At 36.9% G+C, this 19,637-nt stretch overlaps 1 protein-coding gene across 5 annotated transcripts in view; it reads right to left on the reverse strand.

Moving 5' to 3' along the window:
* Nucleotides 1-7,127: 7,127 nt before the first annotated feature.
* Nucleotides 7,128-19,637, reverse strand: part of LOC125458800 (fibronectin type-III domain-containing protein 3A-like) — a 143,538-nt gene continuing 131,028 nt past the window's right edge. For 4 of the 5 annotated variants that reach the window (XM_048544482.2, XM_048544483.2, XM_059651494.1 and 1 more), the window contains exons 20-26: nt 18,918-19,031; nt 16,232-16,381; nt 15,800-16,083; nt 15,467-15,679; nt 14,654-14,820; nt 12,553-12,674; nt 7,128-9,563 (exon numbers count right to left, since the gene is read on the reverse strand). In XM_048544482.2, the coding sequence (XP_048400439.1) occupies nt 9,246-9,563; nt 12,553-12,674; nt 14,654-14,820; nt 15,467-15,679; nt 15,800-16,083; nt 16,232-16,381; nt 18,918-19,031 (1,368 nt within the window). In that variant the 3' untranslated portion in view covers nt 7,128-9,245. The remainder of the gene's footprint in view (nt 9,564-12,552; nt 12,675-14,653; nt 14,821-15,466; nt 15,680-15,799; nt 16,084-16,231; nt 16,382-18,917; nt 19,032-19,637) is intronic. The other variant, XM_059651495.1, reaches the window with a different exon arrangement.

Genomic DNA, 19,637 nt, shown 5'->3' on the forward strand with positions numbered 1-19,637 from the left:
TCACTTCCCTCACTTGGGAAGCACGTGACGCGGAACAATGCTCCATTGAATCCGGCGTCCGGTGACGTCACGGAGCGCGCTACTCATTCACAAAAATACGAACGTGTTGATAGACAGGGAGTGAGCAATGAGAATGAGTGTTCGTGTATGGTATATATATGCAGGGACTGGGCAGTGACAGTATGTGTGTATCCACGGAGTGAGCAATGTGTGTGTGTGTAAGGAAGGGGGCAATGAGTAAATATCTGTTTACAAAAATCACACTTCCATTATTTCAAAACATTGCAAGCATTTTTCTTATTTTCCCTAAAGTAGCAATGCAAGCCAATCAATAATTACTACAACGAACCTTATTAGCCAGAGTTAAATGTTCAACCATATTATAATATGTTATCTGGAAGTTCACTCTTGCAAAGTCAAATTCCAAACTTTACAATTTATTCCTAAATATTTTGAAATCAATCATTTATCTAAAACTCTTCCCTTAAACCAAATACAGGTAGAGAGTTAACAGGGACTGCAGATACTTATATCACAGGTAGAGAGTGCTTTGATACTTCCAGGACGGTGACAGAGGAAGACTCCTGAGCCGGATCCACTCCGTCCATATCAACTTTGTTTTCCCCCCTCTTTTCGCAGTTTTTTTTTCTTTTTACCGCCCATCTTCGGTGCCATCACGATGTCAAGGGTGAAAGCCAGCACAGACTGATCCCAGCCTCAGCGTGGACTCGACTCCTGATACTCAAGAGGCCGGTATGGAGCCTGGTGCGGTTTATGTTCGAAGGACCGTAATTCTGAACTCTCGTTTCTCTGTTTTTCTAACGTATTGCTGGTCTTATTATTTCTTTATTTTTCTACTTTACCCCCCCAAGAATTTGTATTTAAGTTCTGTACCGAGGTAACACGGTACCTAAGATAGCACTGTAAGTGGCGATTTGTAAAGTTCTCACCATACCAGTGAATACGTGACAATAAAGCTAATTCTAAACAGGAAATATATGACGTGATAATAAAATGTGAGGCTGGATGAACACAGCAGGCCAAGCAGCATCTCAGGAGCACAAAAGCTGACGTTTCGGGCCTAGACCCATAATCAGAGAGCCTGAAACATCAGCTTTTGTGCTCCTGAGATGCTGCTTGGCCTGCTGTGTTCATCCAGCCTCACATTTTATTATCTTGGAATTCTCCAGCATCTGCAGTTCCCATTATCTCGAATATATGACGTGATTTGTCTTGATTCTTCTTTCTTCAATTTGTTTTTTTTATTACAGTCGTATAAAAGCCAAGAGGTAGATTATCATAATGAAATTATCACTCACAGCAAAAACATTTTCCAGTGAGGAAGAACGACATGATAGTGGATAAGCCAACCATGGTTAATTTGGGGTAAGTTTACAAATAGTGTAGGACTGATGAGAAAACACTGTGGCAAAGATTAAGGACAAGGCACAGGATTTGGAAAGTTAACAAACAACAACGAAAAAGACAACTTTAATAAAAAGGTAGAAAATAAACTTTGATATTACTTGCAAGTTGATCATCAAGATGTAGAGCAACAGCTTTTTTAAATATATAAAAGGGAAGTGAGAAACTAGTGGAGACAAGCCCCTTACCAAGAGGGGCTCGGCAAAATAGTAATGGGGAGCCCGGAAATAGAACAACTGGATAAATACTTTGTATCAGTCTTCACAGTAGAAAACACGAACAGCATTCCAAAATGATTAAACATTCAAGGGACAAAAGGAGGAAACGTTAAAAAAAGTGTAACTATCATGAGAGAAGTGCTAGGAAAACTAATGGAGTTAAAGACCAACGAGTCCCCTGGACCAAATAGGACGCATCCGAAGATATTAAAGCAAGTGCCTGGAGAGAGTGAATGCACTTGTAGTAATCTTCCAGAAACTGTTGGATTCTGGAAAAGTCCCAGAGAACCGGAAAACTGCCAACGTAATATAAATATTTAAAACAAAAAAAGACAAAACCAGATACCTATTGGCTAATTGGCATAATGTTTGTTATTGGAAAAATTGGACTATTATAAAGGATCTAAAAGCACAGCATTTAGAACTGTATAATATGTTCAAGCACAGTATGTCTCCACGAAGGGGAAATCATGTTGACAAATTTACTGGAATTCTTTGTGGATGTAACAAGCAGGATTGATAAACGGGAAACAGTAATTGTAACACATATATCAAATGTCATCTAGCTACTTATGATTATATGAGGCATGGCTTTGGAGGCAGCACAGAGGATTGATTAACTAAGAGAAGACAGAGTTGGGATAAGGAAAACCTTTTGCAGTATGGCAACGTGTAACTAGTGCAGTGCTACCAGGATCAATGTTGGAACTACAATTATTTACAATTTATATTAACGTTGTGGATGAGGAAAGTGAATGTAAAAATCTCCAAGTTTGTGGATGACTAAAAGAAATAGGAAAGCCAGTGGTAATGATGACAAAAACAATCTGCAGAGGGGCAAGTTAAGTGAGTGTGCAGAAGCCCAGCAGATGGAATATAATGTAGGGAAACTGAGGTTATGCAATTTGGCAGGAAGAATTGAGAAGCTGAATGTTTTAAATGGGGAAAGGCTGCAGAATGCTATAAAACAGAGGTATTTGGGAGTCATCACCCATGAATCATAAAAAGTCAGCATCAAAATTCAGCAGATAACAGGGAAGGCACATGGAATGTAGGTATTTATTTCAAAGAGAATGGAATATAAAAAAGTAGGGACATTTTGCTACCTAGACAGAGCAAAAATCGAACATTGTGAACAGTTTTGGGTGCCTTAACAAATAAGAGATATAGTGGTGACAAAGATGATTAACGAGGGCAAGGCAGAGGATTTGTCTGAATACCTGAATTCTAAATACTAAAGAGAAATATCTAGAATTACTAAATACTACTATAATATGATACCACTAAGTACTATGACCTTATAAACTTTTAATCAATTTACATTTCACTAGAGCTCTCTTGCCTGAGTAAATCATAATAATCCAACAAAATCAAAACAAAATAGTTTGCCTGGATCTAATTCTGAACTTCGTTTTTAAATAGACACGTGCCACAATCCCATCTACACTTCCATATTCTCACTCACCACAGAAATAAGAAGTCTTTTAACTCAAAGTGCAAAACATATCCCCGGATCACAAGCTCCAAGAGGAATATAACATTTGAACAGTTTCGTCCACAATACAAATACAACGTGCAACAACCAAGGTGCAAAACGCATAGAAGCCCAGACCACACAGAGTTAATATTCAATTTAGTCATCGCAAAGACTCACAGAACTTACCCTCAAACACAAAAAATTACTAAATCAAAAATAAGAAAAGCAAACTTTTAATCTTTATACACAAAGTTCTCTTATTTTGCACTGATTGCCTTTTTAACTTCTTGGTCACAGATAAACATCAACTAATATTTGGGAGGATCACGTGTTCCCTGCACTGGTCTACCATCCTAGCTCATGGGTGAGGTAAAGCGACGACATTCCTCTCCCCTTTTAGCCATTAACCCTAATTCAGCTTTGTTGATAGCTGCCATTGTTCAACATGGTTTACAGGCAATAACAGCAGAGGTTCACCTCACGCGAGTAGTGGGAGTTCAGGCACGGTCCTCATTCTCTCGGAGTACTCTGGAGTCATATTTTCCATTCCTCCCTCCAGCTTCTCTGATTCAGTCTCGATATGCCTCCTCACCTAAGGATCTAATTCCAATATAAGTCATTCTGGAGTATTTCTCAATACCTTATAACAATACTGACAGAAACAACATCCTGATACCACAATGGATCTGACATATCCTATTCTCTATTTTACTTATATTCTCTCCCCCTCCTTCGCTGCCATGTCATGTTTATGTTTTGTTTATGTTGCACTTAATAGAAAGGACAAATTCTCTCTTACAACTTAATTTACACTTTTATCCTTTCTCCACGACTAACAACCCTTTTGAGTTTTGCACTACCTGCCCTCTTGCTGCTCCTCTTCCTCAAAAATATTTTAAAAGACCATTTTCCAACACTTTTCCGTTCTAAAGAAGTCATACCCGGATCAAAACATTCTCTGTGCTTCTTTCCATAAATGCCACGAAACCTGGTGAGTTTCTCCAGCGAACCAAAGCCATTTAAACAGTTTCCCATAATGAAGCTGGTTCATGACCTGCTAAGATGTTCAGGGTAAACCAGTTGGCGATGTTTTTGCCTCTTGGCAATGATCACTGAACCCTTGAAGCAGCTCAAAAAGCAGCAGGAATGCTTTCCAAAATATCAAGGAAATGCTCACAGACATCCTAGCCCACAACAATCCATCCTTTTCAACTGACACAACTTTGGACAATTGAGCTACAGGCTTAGTGCAGTGCTGCTTCAGGAGCAATTAGATGAATGTTGAAACCTGTATATTATGCCTATGGTAATGGTCAGTCATATTATGGAGTTATGAAGGATGTTCTCTCAGTTGCTTGGTTCTGAGTGTGATTTTAACACATCCTTGGTTTGCAGGTGCTCAAACACAGGTATAGCCTATTGGTATCACTTGTAGACAAAAAGAAGAGTTGGCAAGGATACTTCCATGGATACAGAAATCTTGAATTCAGCCTCAACTACTGTCTATGAGACAAAGTATGTTCAGGGAAACCATAAACTACAAATGGATGCAGTCTCCATAGCAACTATTGACAGCCGTACAACAACTAACTAAAATTTATTGGAGGAACGGAGTTGTTTACTCAGGCCACAGTGGATTAAGCAAATCTGGACTGGAACGTAAGACTGAGACTGTTTTATCATTATTTGGCAGTGTCAAATATTGGCCAAGACGTCTAATTTAAACATTGACAACATTTCACAATTGTCAATGACTTGTTTGCATTTGATGAAAGGCTGGTCATTCCTGTTTCACTGTGGGAAGACATTCCCGACAAGATGCACCAGGGACTCTCGGAAAGACCACAACACCAGAGTTTAGCCATCAAGTGTGGTGATCAGGGATGATTGAAAATCTCATTGCTATGAAACCTGTTCTAATCAGAAGCCTGAGCAGAGAGTCACTGATCCTGACTTTTCCCACTAAAACATGGGAATAAGTAGGCACAGATGTTTGATGCATAGTCTTTCCTTTTTCAACTTTTTCCAGCGTACAGAGGTAAAAGAAAACATAAACCACCCCAACAGAAGTTGTCGCCAGTGTCTTATACTAAAGATGTACTACATGATATTCCTGATGTGATTCTGTCAAACAATGGACTGCAGTTTATTAACAGTTAGTCTCCCTTCTCCACATGGTTCTCCATACCTTTGCAATTTGCTCTCCTTCAGTTAATTTTTTTTTGTTAAAAGAAACACAGATTTTTATGTCCTTCAATCAAGCAATCTGCTTATTTCCCAAAACGTAGTCAGTGTCACATAAGCTACTGCAGAAGTCAATTTGTCAGTCAGATTTCATAAATGGTCAGATAATGTATTTGGCGATGTTGGTTGAGAGCTCAGTGCTAGTCAGGGCATCAGATCTTCCTCTTCTTTGAGCAATGCCATGAAACTGTTTTTACATCTGTTTTAGAACCAAAATAAAGGGGCTCAAAAGCAAAAACCTACATTTGAACGAAGTTTTCATTACCTCAGGTTGTCGCAAAACATTTTACACCTCATAAAGTACTTTGAAATATTCCAAGTGTATAAATGTCGTACTTTAGATAATATGGGAATCAAATTGTACATAGCAAGTTCCTGTTCATACTATGTGACAATTATCAGATAATCTGCTTTCTAATTATATTGGTAAAAGGAGAGCATTGGCTGATAGATACCTGCTCTTTTTCAAAATACTGCCATGAGATGTGTTTTATGTCTGCCTGAGAGAAGACAGGTTCTTGGTTAAAGGCTCAGGCATACTGAAACTCCCTCAGTGCAGAACCGAATCTTTAGCCTAGATTGCGTTTTGAAGTGGGGCATGGACCCTCCATCTCTGGCTCAGCTACCAGCTGAATTGTGGCTGTTAGTCAGTCACAATGACATTCAGTTTAATGTTTCACCCAAAACACAAGATCTGAGTAGGGCAGTACTTCCATGGTACTGCATTAAACTTAGGCTTTAACTATGTGGTAAAATTCAGAGATATAACAGCCATGGAAATACAGTCTCTGAGTAACAACAGAAATTAGGAAGAAAATTGAATACACTAACTAGATATTTCTTCAGGTTTCTAATGAAACTGTGGTGGGAGTTGAGGGACCCTGTGGGAAATTTTAGCTAAATATATTTAAAATTATATTGAATAAGATTTGTTTTAACATAAAAAAATCTCAAAAGTAAATACTAAACCTTGAACCAATCAGGCAAAGTGAAAGAGTTCACATTTATGAAATGCCTTTCATAACCATTGGAATGTAAAATGCTTATGAGATGTTTCTGAAGTGTACTCCCACTAGTAACGCAGAACAGGAACAATTTTTCTGATATACTTTAGCTAATACATAGTCACTTAGAAACTTTTCAGTGCAAGAAGTCAGGCACATAATGGCATTTGTGCAACATGTTGTGTTCATCTTTGAGAATACGGCCGCTCAATACTCACTACTGTGAAGTTCATTTCCTTTCAAGATGTCAAAGTGACTTCTCTTATAGGATCATATAAAACAGCTGTATTACCTCTGACCTGCAATCTTCCAAGCATCACAGGTGCAGTACTGCACACAAGATTTTTAGTTATCTACAGGTATGTAGAAAGTACTTGAATAAAAAATGCCCACAGATTCACAATCACAATGTTGTCCTTCATATTCCTTCATGCTGGTACAGGAAATGCTCTCCGAATTCAGAAAGCAAATCACAATAGTCTCCAAGTCATGATTGACGATTTCTCTAAGTTAATTCCTTTCCAAATAATTTCTTGAAAATAGCTTTTGTTAAATTGTCAAAGCTTATATTTCAGTTATGATCCAAAACACGATTTTCTGTCAGATGAATTATATTTTGAGACTTAGTCCAGACTTAGGATATGGATGCAAGAGTACAAGACATCAAATGTAGAACTAAACACGCTATTATCTGAAATAAGGTATTGATGTACAAAACCTTAACATTTTATGTAATTAATTTACATTTTATTTGCCATTATTAAATATATTATCTATTTGATAGTTACAGTTTAGTCATACATAGGAATGGCAGTTTTAACATGAATCTGTGAATGATTCCACATAGTACAATACAAAGTTGAAAGCAATAAGATTTAGTACATTAATGCCACCTAAGGTATGTTTTGGAATGTATATTTAATATTAAAACTATGCAACATAAAATTACTACTGTACCCAGTACAATAAATTGCAGTAATAAACTTACTGCCAATGGTTGAAGCCGTTATACAGTTTATGTTTATTGTACGTAAAACATCCAGAATCAGGCACCATAAGTTTCTTATGAAATTACTCCAGTCCAGAAATCTGCCAGTTTTTGTTTTGATGACTTGCTGAAACACAGCTTGCCCAGATGTCAACATGGGATTGTTTCAACCAACTACCACCATAAAACAGCTAATCACCACCTATGTGGCTTGCCCCATTAAAAGAAACTGAAATCAAAAGACATCACCTTTGGCAAAACAGACCAAAAAAAGCTCTATCCCGAATCTTTATTTTAACTGAATGCCACAATTCATTTAAGAAATAAAAATGAAACAGGAAACAAAGATACAGGTTCACCAAGAAAGAAAAGGACTTAAACCATTCTACGGGATATAAAGACTAAAACATTTGCTTCTGTTTAGTTATCTGAATATGGAAACATACTTTCCAGTAACACAGCAAACACAAGGCTTCCACTACATTGAGAAGCTGTTAATTAAGTTAAGACTTTCTACAAGTATAACAATACATTCATACATAAATTTCCTGGACGACTTAACTGTAATAAATAAAATATAAAATGGAAGATATATATTTGGAGAGATTATTCTAGAATTGCACCATAAATGAAATTCCTAGGACAAAAAAATATTGCTACTTCACAACACAATCACTCACCCCTTCTTTTCTTTACAAACCAACTGAGCTGGTTGAAAGTGAAATGCTAGGATTTCTTCCATTTGGACATCATTAAAAAACCGAATGGCACCATCTCTGATGCAAAAGTAGTGGAATGTAATACTGACATTCTGTGAGATGGCATATAACAGTATGGTCATTTGGGTACCCTGCAGCATTTTGGAAATCATGCTTAGCAAAACGTTAAATTATCATCTAAAATTGCAAGTTTGTTCTGAGATTCACAATACCTTTCAGGACAAAGTTTAAGGACCATGTTCTCTCCTCTATTTCTTTTAAAGGGAAAACTAAGAAACTTCTATTTTAGTTCTTTGCTTTTTTCTTAATATTGTATTTTTGTGTGAAAAACTGCACAGTTTTAACTAGTGAAACATTTATAACAAACTGCAACTTTTATATTGCACCGTTACAATCAGAGACATTATTAAAATTTGTGCTTTGCTACAAAGTGCTGCAGTTTCCTGCAAACACATTAGCACTGAATTACCTTCATGGATTTCCAGAACACAAAAAAGTTTAAATGCAAATGTGGGGCCCAACATCGTCACCTCAAAGTATGTAGGTGATGCAATTTGTAGGACCTTTTGTTTTTCAAACTAACCGCATAGTACAAACTACATTTTTCCAAACTTATGTTCAATACACATTTAATTACCCCACAGTTAGCAATGCTTTTATGTAATGAAACCAATCATATGTACTAGAAATTTGCAACGAAGTAGTTCATAGATCATTTGAAGTCATGACCACTGATAAAGCTCTGCTCTAGATCATAAAAAAACCAGAGTCTCAGTGTGTTCCCTACTATTGTTTAAAATTGGCTTAAATCTACTACATCTTTCTCAGCTCTTTTAGAGGGCTCCTTTTGCAAAGTATTTGTCCTAAGCCTCTAATGGCCGGATAGCACTGGCTTGAGAGTCTAAAATACTAAGGCAATTCTAGCTGTCTCTAGAACAGCTGATCCAAGAATTTGAAGCCTCAGCTGACCCTCTTACAAAAATTGTCTTTGCATGTGCTAAGGGTTTTGTTACTACTGCCTCACATCTGTCAGCAGCAACAAAGATGGAAATGTAAGTTTTCAGCATTGAATAATTTCCAATTATCAGTTTAATTTGGACGAAAAACCAAGAAAAATGCCAGAGTCTTTATCATAGATGATACAAACATAGCCATTTTGTTTCCCATTCTCTACTTAATTACAAAGTACTGAATAATGAAAGCAAACAAAATAGAAACTACTGCAAAGCCTGCAACAATCAGGGCGGCAAACTGCTCATCAGTTAGTGTTTCCCTGTTGACTTTTGTGAGCTCTACTGCAGTTTCAGTATTATTTGAGGCTGATTCTTGTCTCTGAGATGAGAATGGCACAATGGGACTGTAAGGTCCATAGAGTTCTTGCATTCCAGCAGCATCTTGATACTGGCGGACAGCACAGACTTTGAACCGATATTCACAGTTTGTCTGAAAGTTGGTTAGACGAAATGAAGTCTCTGGCCCCCTGTACACCTAGATTTAAGTACGAAAAACAATAAGTAATTTAGCTCTTGTTAAATGAAACATATTTAAACAACTTTTTCAGTTAATGCAATAGCCTGGTGTATGAGCAGTGACTATAGAACCTAACGTAAGAAATCTACACTGACGCTCCAATGCAGTAGCAATGAAGTGGTGCACCTGCAGAGGATGAAACATTAAACTGAGATCTGAATACCCCCTCAATTGGATATAATAATGCATTGGGTCTTTTTTGAAGTGGAGCAGTGGAATTATCTCCAAACTGCTGCCCTAGTCAATATTTATCCTTCAATTTTGGAATACTGCGTTCAGTTCCAATCTCCTAGTATAGAAAGGATGTTGTGAAACTTGAAAGGGTTCAGCAAAGATTTACAAGGATGTTGTCAAAGTTGCAGCATTTAAGCTATAGGGAAGACACTGAATAGGGTGGGCAACCTTCCCTGGAGTGTCGGAGGCTGATGGGGGGGCGCTTAATAGAAGTTTATAAAATCATTAGGGGAAATCAACAGGGTAAATAGCCAAGGAGCACCAGCATGCACTCCCCAGGGTGAGGATTCCAAAGCTAGAGGGCGTAAGTTTAAGGTGAGAGGGAGAATGATCTAAAGGGGACTTAAGGGTGCATGTATGGAATGAGCTTCCAGAGGAAGTGCCGGAGGCTGATACAGTTATATCTGGATGGGTATGTATGAATAGGAAAGTTTTAGAGATATGGCCCAAATGCTGGCAAATGGGATTAGATTGATTTAGGATGTCTACTCACCATGGGCAGTTTGGAAAGAAGAGTTTGTTTCTGTGCTGTACATCTCTATGGCTGTATGACACTAATTAAAATCGCTACAAAGCTCACTGATGCTCAAGAGAATTACTTTATCCAAAATACCTACTTTCTCATGTCTACATTTCCTACATTCTAACAGTGACTACTATTCAAAAATACTTGATTAGCCAGATTGTGCTTTGTTACATCCAGTAGTTGTGAAAAGACACTTTAAGAATACAAAGTCTTTAATTTTTCAAATACACAAATGCCAGAATCAGTTGTACCAGCCATAAACAGATTTGGTTTAGGAATTTAACATGTACGTTTATACATTAGTAGACACACCACAGAATTGTTTACTGTAAAGTTAGACTGATGTTTGCTTCTCCACTCATTTTGCCATCACTGTTTATTGTCCCTCGATTCATCATGGCTCTCTAATGCAGTAATTAATTTGTTGGTACCTTTACCATTGATCCATTAATCGTTCAATTGTTAGTGTGTCCCCAGCTTCATTAATTTACCAAATTGTCGCTGTCTGCTGGTTCGTTGATTGAGTGCGTGCTGGTGCTCCATCCTTTATTGATTTGTCAGTGGCCAATGTACAATTAATTCATTCAACATGCCTGTTTTTTAATTTATTGATTGATTTGCTGGTAAGCCCAAAGAACTATCAATTCACTAAATTTGTCATTAATTCCCCAGTGTCTAAAACTCCTTAAAAGAATTATTCCTACTGCTGTACTAGTTTATTCAGCTATTGCAATATCCCTACTGCACTAATTAGCAGTGATGAAATGTTCATCTGTAACTTATGCTTAAGCAGTTCTACATGAGGTTTGTGATGGTTCAGGCTTCATGCTGCAATTGTAGAATGTAAGCAAACACCATTGGCTTTTTTCTAATTTAACTCCTCCCATTTAAAAATAACTCACGTTTTCATGATAATAGCTTCTGTTTTCCATTGATATAGGCTGCACTCCCTACACGCAACGTCAACAAGGAATAAATATTTGTAAATATTCAGGGTATCTTACAAAAAAGGTTACAGTTCAAAGCTCAATGGATGAAAAAGACAAATAGACCTTGCGGTGGATACAAAAAAGCATATGTGAAAGGAAAAGTAAGATTAAGTTACTGATTGTGACTTTTGGAAAACAAAACATTACTGTACATGAGTAGAATTTCCGGTCTAAAACATTTACTGTTCTGACCCTCATTTACCAGAATTCTTTGAAAGAATAACTTTACATAATAGCGACTAAACCAAGTATCAAATAACTGGCAGAATCTAAATAGTGAGACGGATTCAATTTTATTACTGATGCCAATTTATAAAAATGACAAGCAATGGAATTGTACAAGAATTATTTAAATATATAGTGTCCATTTTGTCACAAAATTTATAGGACACATGCTATTGCTGTTGGCAAGATAAAGTTAAAATCTCAAGCTACTATTAGTAACGAGAATCCTTCCTTAAACTATGTTTTTGCCTCTATTCCCTACTTCCAAGTCTTAAGGCATGAATCTCTGATTCTTTCATTCTGGAGCTACTGAATTCTCAGTTGAGCATGAGCATTGCTCACTCTTAATTTTTCTTGTAACCTCCCAATCTGTCATGGCATTGTATATGAAGTGTCAACACCTAATGGAAGTTTGAAATGCAACCCATTCCTCTTCCCTATTTCAGTAGTTCAGATGCATGAAATGCATCCATATTTAGTTCTCCTTGAATGTTGAACATTTGCCATTTGCAAAAATCACATTGAAAACAAATAATTTCATTATGGAAAAGAGAATTATTAGTTTTATCTGTTGGATGATACAATGAATCTCAAAAGGTTTGAAGTTACAACAAAAAATAAAACTCTGCCTCACTGGGAGACAGCATGTATTAAATTACGAAGTCATTTCAAAAGCCTAAATTTGAAAAGCATGCAGAGGAGACAAACATTAAAGATTTCATACATTAGTTTACACCAGAGGCAGAGACATTGAATTAATCAATTTTCTCCTTTTCCATTTGTTAGTTTGAACCTCAATTAATTGTAGATTTATATGCCAGCCTATACTAATATCTTACAAAGCAACACTTATTTCATTGTATAAAATAAGAAATTTCAAGCAAAATTCAAGACTGACAGAAAACTTGACTGTGACAGGAGAAGTGCATATTCAAGGCTTGTCTAATAGATCAGAAGACTGAACTAAGTCTACCTGCTCAGTTTCTCTCCCAATAATAATTTGAAGTGTGTAAACAATTGCATCTCCTTTCATTGGCTGTAGTGCTTCCCACATGACTTCACAAGTGTTTTCATCCAACATTTGCACTCTGGGAGCTGAAAAAGACAAAACAAAAAACAGCTGGTTAAAACACAAAACAGAGCATTCGGCCAATGAAAACATCCAGAAATTGAAATCAAGTGGTTACTTCTGTCACTTACTTATGAATACAAACCTAAAGTAAATACATCACAATTGTTACAGCCATTTGGCCCCACATGTAAACGTGGTTTCCGAGTTGACAGAGTGCCAATCTCCTGTTATTGTCCCATATCCCTGCACACCATTTCTATCCAATTAATCATCCAATGCCTTTTTAACTGCCTCAATTGAACCTGCTGCTACCCACATTTTCAGACAGAATATTTGATATCCTAACAGCTTGCATTTTTCTCACAACATCCTATATCCCCTTTTTTTTTTCCTTTTACTACTGGAAACAATTTCTCTCCGTCTACTCTGTTCAGTCCACTCATGATGTTCAAAACCTCAATCAAACCTCTTCTCAGCTTTCCTCTCTCGAAGGAGAAAAGTCCCAACTTCTTCAATCCAACCTCATAATTGCAGTTTCTCATTCTTGGAACCAATATTGTAAATTGCTTCCGCCCTCTGTCCGATGCATTCACATCTTTCCTATAATGTGGCAATCTCAATATTCCAGGTCAGGTCCAACAATTGTCTTGTACATGTTTAACATCAATTCCCTGCTTTTGTAATTTGTACCCTATTAACAAAGGCGAGAACACTGTATCCTTTATTCACAGCTCTCTCCATCTCTCCTCCACCTTCACTGATCTGTGCACATCTTCACGCTCCTGAATCCCCTTTAAAATTGTAGAACTATTTTATATTGACTTTCAATGCCCTTCCAAGCAAAGTACTAGGGTATCACCTCACAGTTAAGGGACTACATATACATATATTCAAACCTAGTTCCAACTCCAACACTATAAGAGACACCTGCAAAGCCACTTGGTTTTATTTACATATCACTGAATTGCATGGTCCGAGGCTCAATTCACCAGGTCTTTCTCATTATTCCAAGATATTGAATCTTTAGGCAGTGTAAGATTATACTGAATGAAAAAGGTGAAATTGCTAAGGCTTGGTGTATTTGTATGCTACAGAACATATGGGAATCATACATTTATCCACACAATTACTGCGTCTGAAATTCTTTCACAATCATCGTAGGTAAGCCTATTTCTTACTCAAACAGAGAATAACTAAAGAGGAATAAATTCATCACATCACTAAAGCAACTTTTTAAAAACTTAACAAGAATTCATCATATCGATTGCTTAAATACCATGTCTGTACTGAAGGAAAGTGGCACACAGGACCATTATAATGTCTCTTCATCTAATACAGCATTGCAATGACTCAGTACTGGACGCTTTGACAGTGGAATCCTGAATTCTCAAAACTGTATTTTTCTGCTACAATGACTGGTGTTATTTCTGCTTATGCGATTTACAGAAATTAATGATTAATGGTTGCAAGCATTGTAGCAAGGTAACCTTCGATACTTGATTTACTAGATTCAGATAAGATTGTGTGCAACATAAATCCAACTACTCATTTGAGAATATTAAGGATAAATACTTCCATGTCTTTCATGACTGACATTATATGTAGTGATTACATCAGTCTACAAAGGTATCTCTGTCTGTAAACTTTAACTTGCCAATAATTCATGTTATTATCCCAGGGATCATTAATGTTTTCCTCTTTATTCAATGCGTGAGACAACATCACAGTTGTCTAAAATTAAACGTCAATTTATAATGACAGAAAATATTGTAACTGTAATGTGTAGTGATTTAGCATCTTTTTTCATTCCAGGATGATCAAAAGCAAATTGATATACAACAAATTGGGGATAGAACCTAGGTATGAAATTAATTCAAAGGTTTGGTGGCTGCTACTTTCTCATGAGGAAACCAGATCATTTTATATGATCATTTCATATGATTCAAGTATGTGTCACAAAATCTGCATTCTTTCAACATTACAGAACTTTCACAGGACCTACCTTTAAGTGGAGGAGGAGGAGATTTGGTTGTGGTGAAAGTGTAAACTTCAGAAAATGGTCCTTCTCCAGCATCATTGTGTGCCTGAATTCTAAAGTTGTAAGTTGAGGACTCATTCAATCTCTGGATTTTATACGTATGACAAGGCCCACTATAGACAGAAATGAACCTGTAAAATACACAAATAATAAAGTTATATTCAAGCTTTTATAAAGACAGCTGAAAGCATTCCCCTTAAGAGTAAACTGTATCACTTTACCAAAAACAAAATTAAATAACCAGCTATCTATGCAATAAAGTATTCACACTACACAACATTTTGGAGGTCACATCAGTAAACACTGAAAAAAGATTTCTTTATTCACCAGTACAAACTAGTTTGGGCATGTGAAGTACTTCACTGCGTAAATTAAAACCCTAGTTTATGAATCACTCAGATCAACAGGTAGCATAGTTGACTCCAATAATGTCTACAGAGACCAGAAATGGTAATGATCACATTATAGCAAACCAATACATTATCAGAATGAGTGCATTAACTGGTTTCCATACAATTCCAGCAATAGCATGACATGCCACCAATTCCTAACCACTCTACAGATTGCTGTTAGGATGGCCTGGCAAGGTCTACAGGTTTCTTAATTCTGCAGGTCGTGACTTGAAATTCTGATGGTCGTAAAGCAGATTGTGTAAAGTACTGTTTAAAATACAATACAAACTGAAATAAGTGGAAATAACCTGGTGGTCAATGCATGGATGAATTTTGCTACGTGTTAATTGAAATAAAAGAAAGATTTGAAAGGAGCCACACTTGCCTTCCAAATTTGTCCTCCATTTGCAAGGTATATTGTGTTGAATTGGTGGTTAAAGCTTTGTTGGGCCCATCCCCCCACTTAAGCTTAAGGCTCTGGTAGCTGAAAACTGCACACTCAAGGTGAGGTGGCTCAGGAGGTAGTGGTTTTGTTTTGGCTTTAATGGAATGACTGAAAGGGCCTGCTCCAATACTGTTGACAGCTTGTACTCTTATCCTGAAAATAGAAATGACAAGTCAAATGCTGATGACTAGGATTTTAAAACTACTCTTATCATTACAGTTATTCATAGAAGATAATGTAAAATATATTTATCAACTCAGTCTAACAAAATACCTGTATGCTGTATCTGGCTGCAGATCCTCAATGATGGCACTTGTGACGTTGCTTACTCCTGCAATTTGCTTATCTCCATATTCTATGTTATAACCAATGACTTCAGATCCATGGCAGCAAGGCTCCTCCCACTGAATAGCAAGGCACGTTGATGGTGAAGGAAGAACATTTGAGAGCTGGTCTTCATCAATCGTTTGCAGTACACTAACTGCAGCTGGCACTGAGGCAGGTGTCATACATATGGCAGTATCGCTATAGTACCCAGCACCTGCAGCGTTCACAGCCTGAGTGAGGCAAGAAAAAAAATGCAAAAGGCTCATTTCAACAATGCAAAGGAGATGCAAAATAATTGTCAAAATTATAATTGCATAAATGAAAAACCAGCAAGATTTTGTGATAATTGCCATGTTAAAATTAAGACATTGTTCCTACCTGAACCCTACAGTAGTATGCTGTTGCTGGTGTCAGGGATTTCACTTCATAACTAAGGGCAGGACCACAGTAAATAACTTGCATGCAACCTTCCACGCCTCCAAATTCTAGCCTGAATTCTGTGATTTCAGAACCATTAGATGGAGGGCACTGAGGAGAAATGAAGACAAATACAGCTTAGCTTAATGCAGCTCTACGAAGCAATTTTTGGCATTAATAGCAAACAGTTATTTACATTTCAAACCATCTAATCATCAGAACATAAAATGTCCAAAGATCAACACCAGTCACAATGTGCCTAAACTTAAAGGATTTAAGGTACCCTTATGAATTTAATTTCGCTGCATTCTTGTGTATTGCGAGGTATGCGCAAGCAGTTTGTTAACTTTTCCAGCTACCAACTGTGTCAGAACCTGTACCTAAACCTTATATGTTAACATTTGGCACTATTTTCATAATACTCTGCTTTTCAGCTTTAATGTTGCTTACCATAAAAGATAGTTTTCCTGGCATATTTTCTTCAATGTGCCTACAACAGACTCAACTAACATTCATTGCATGTGACAGACCGAGGTGCAATACACTACCAGTGAGAGAAGCAATAGCAATGCAGTTACAATGGGCAAGACTTTGCTGGAGGATATCTGATGTTTTATGCCATTAGAAGACCAGCTCTCAAATGTTCTTCACTGTTCACTCTTTTCACTGGAATTTTTGCACTCTAAAATGTTGGAATTTGGATCTAATAATGGAGCTGAGAGGAGATTAGGTCATTTGGGCCTCAGTGGGTGACAGAAACAACAACCAATTACATTTAAGTTACAAAGAAACAGCCGATTGAAGAAATGTAAATTTAAAACCACATCTGATATAGAGAAAGACAGGGATAGAAAGGTTGGTCTAAAAGACGAAGAAAAATTAACAAAAAAAAACAAACTAAGAGTTTAACATGCTTAAAATGTAGAACTGCACACAGGAATGAGATAGGCAAGTTTAAAATTGTTCATTTTTTCAGCCAGAGGGATGCTTCAGTGCAGAGGGGTCTGAGTATCTTGCTGCATAAATTTCATGAAACTAGCATGCAGGTACAGCAGGTAATAAAGGAATCTTAGCATTTATTGCAATAGGAATATAGCATAAAAGTAGGGAAATGTTGCTGAAACTATACATTAATTAGACTGCACCTAGAATATTGCGCAGAATAGTAGTTTGCTTATTTGAGGAGGGTTGTAGTTATACAAAAGGTAGTTCAGAAGAGGTTCACTAGATTGATTGTAGAGATAAGAGGTTAGTCTCAAGAAATGAAATTGAACAGCTTAGGCTTATACTCACTCATGTTTAGAGAATGGAAGATCTAATTGAGGGGTAAGAGATGCTGAAGGGGATTGACAAAGTAGATAAAGAAAGGACGTTTCCTCATGTTGACAATCTAAAATGAGAGGTCCTAGTTCTAGCATAAGGAGTAGCTGATTTAAACAGAAACAAGGAGAAATTACTTCTCTCAAAGAGTCGTGAATCCATGAAATGCAATATCCCGGAAAGCAGTGGATTCTGGGACATTGAGTAAATTTGACGAAGAGATAAGATAGAATTTTAATTAAAGTTTGAAGGGTTATGACGAGTGGGCAGGAAAGTGGAGTTGAGGCTGAGGTGAGATCAATATGACTGAATCCAATGGTGGAGCAGGCTCAAGGGTGTGAATTGGCTACTCCTAGTCTTACATTTTGCTATTAACTCTTGGACATAACTTCCTGTGGTGACTTTTAATGGGCAGTTGATTTGCAAGAGGAGTTGTGACGCAAAACCATTTGAATGCTATAAATCTAATGAAAATGTGTGCAGATTCACAGATCATAGAATACCTTTAAATTCTCAAATTTTCTGGCTGATTTCCACTTTACTATAATGAGCTTCGTTAACATAAGTTCTCCCTCTGGCAAGAGCTAGCATTCTGTGCTATACATAATGGAATCAATTGGCTTTATTCAGACACATTGAAGGTGTTCTGAGTGGATTAAATTGTATCTTGAAATTGTAATTTTTGTGTTAGCGTCAGCAGGCGAAATCATTTCATACTGAGTCCTATGGTTGTACACTGCCGCAGCTATTATTTTGAATTTTTCTAGTCTTGCCACTTATTTGCTTATGAGGAATCTTTGGATAAGAGCTATATGTCAAACTTTTATCTCTTTCTACACTCCTGACTCAACCTGAGTGTTACTCCATCACAGCTTTTCCAAACGATAGTAATCTGTGCAGGATAATGTCAGTTGTTAAAAGCAGACCAAAAACATAGTGTGGAAAGAACTATTATAACTCAATAATATTTAACTAAGGACATAAATATAGAAGGACACAAGAAACAATCGTTACTTGGATACATGAAAGGATCTGGAAATTGACTGTGGTGGTTGTAACATTGATTATTGCCAATCTTTGTGCAATACATTTCATAGGACACCGTACATTTAGGATACTTCTGGCAGTTAACAACTTACAACCTAATTACAAATCCCTTATGGTGATTATGATACAACCTATGATAGATAGCTAGAATACTTTCCATATTAGTGAAATATCTGATATTGGCCATCAATTATGGAGTGAATAGCAATTCTCATTCCATTACAGATTTTTGTTATTTAACACTGCTAAACTTAATAATTTAAAAGGTAAGAAAGTGTACCTCCCAATGCACATGTACACATGTGGCTGTCTTACACGTTGCAACAGGTACGTTGCATTGGTCAGGGGGTGCTGCTGCTGTGGGTATATCAGTGCTGTCAGAACATGGACCATACTATAGGAAGAAGCAAATCACATGCAGTTTAAAATGCATTAAAGGCAACACCAATGATATCAGAAGTATACTGGCAATTACTGAAACTAAAGTACAAACACAACATGTAAACACCCCTTCAAAAGATCTCAAGTATTAAAATTGCAAAGGAACATTGAGTTTTATGCTTTCAAAGATAATGGGAACTGCAGATGCTGGAGAATTCCAAGATAATAAAATGTGAGGCTGGATGAACACAGCAGGCCAAGCAGCATCTCAGGAGCACAAAAGCTGACGTTTCGGGCCTAGACCCTTCATCAGAGAGCCACAAAAGCTGATGTTTCGGGCCCAGACCCTTCATCAGATGAAGGGTCTAGGCCCGAAACGTCAGCTTTTGTGCTCCTGAGATGCTGCTTGGCCTGCTGTGTTCATCCAGCCTCACATTTTATTATTTATGCTTTCAAAATAGGTTTAGAAATACCATGACTGTATTAAAAAGGTCTGCTCAAAATGACTCTCAATTTTTACTAGAATTAAAATTGTCAATTAGATTTTTATATGCTTTCATATGTAAAATTAAGAAAAAAATAACAATTATAAAAATCAACAAATGTTCTCATGTTTGTC

Source organism: Stegostoma tigrinum, chromosome 15, assembly GCF_030684315.1.
Source record: "Stegostoma tigrinum isolate sSteTig4 chromosome 15, sSteTig4.hap1, whole genome shotgun sequence".
Classification (NCBI taxonomy): Eukaryota; Metazoa; Chordata; class Chondrichthyes; order Orectolobiformes; family Stegostomatidae; genus Stegostoma; species Stegostoma tigrinum.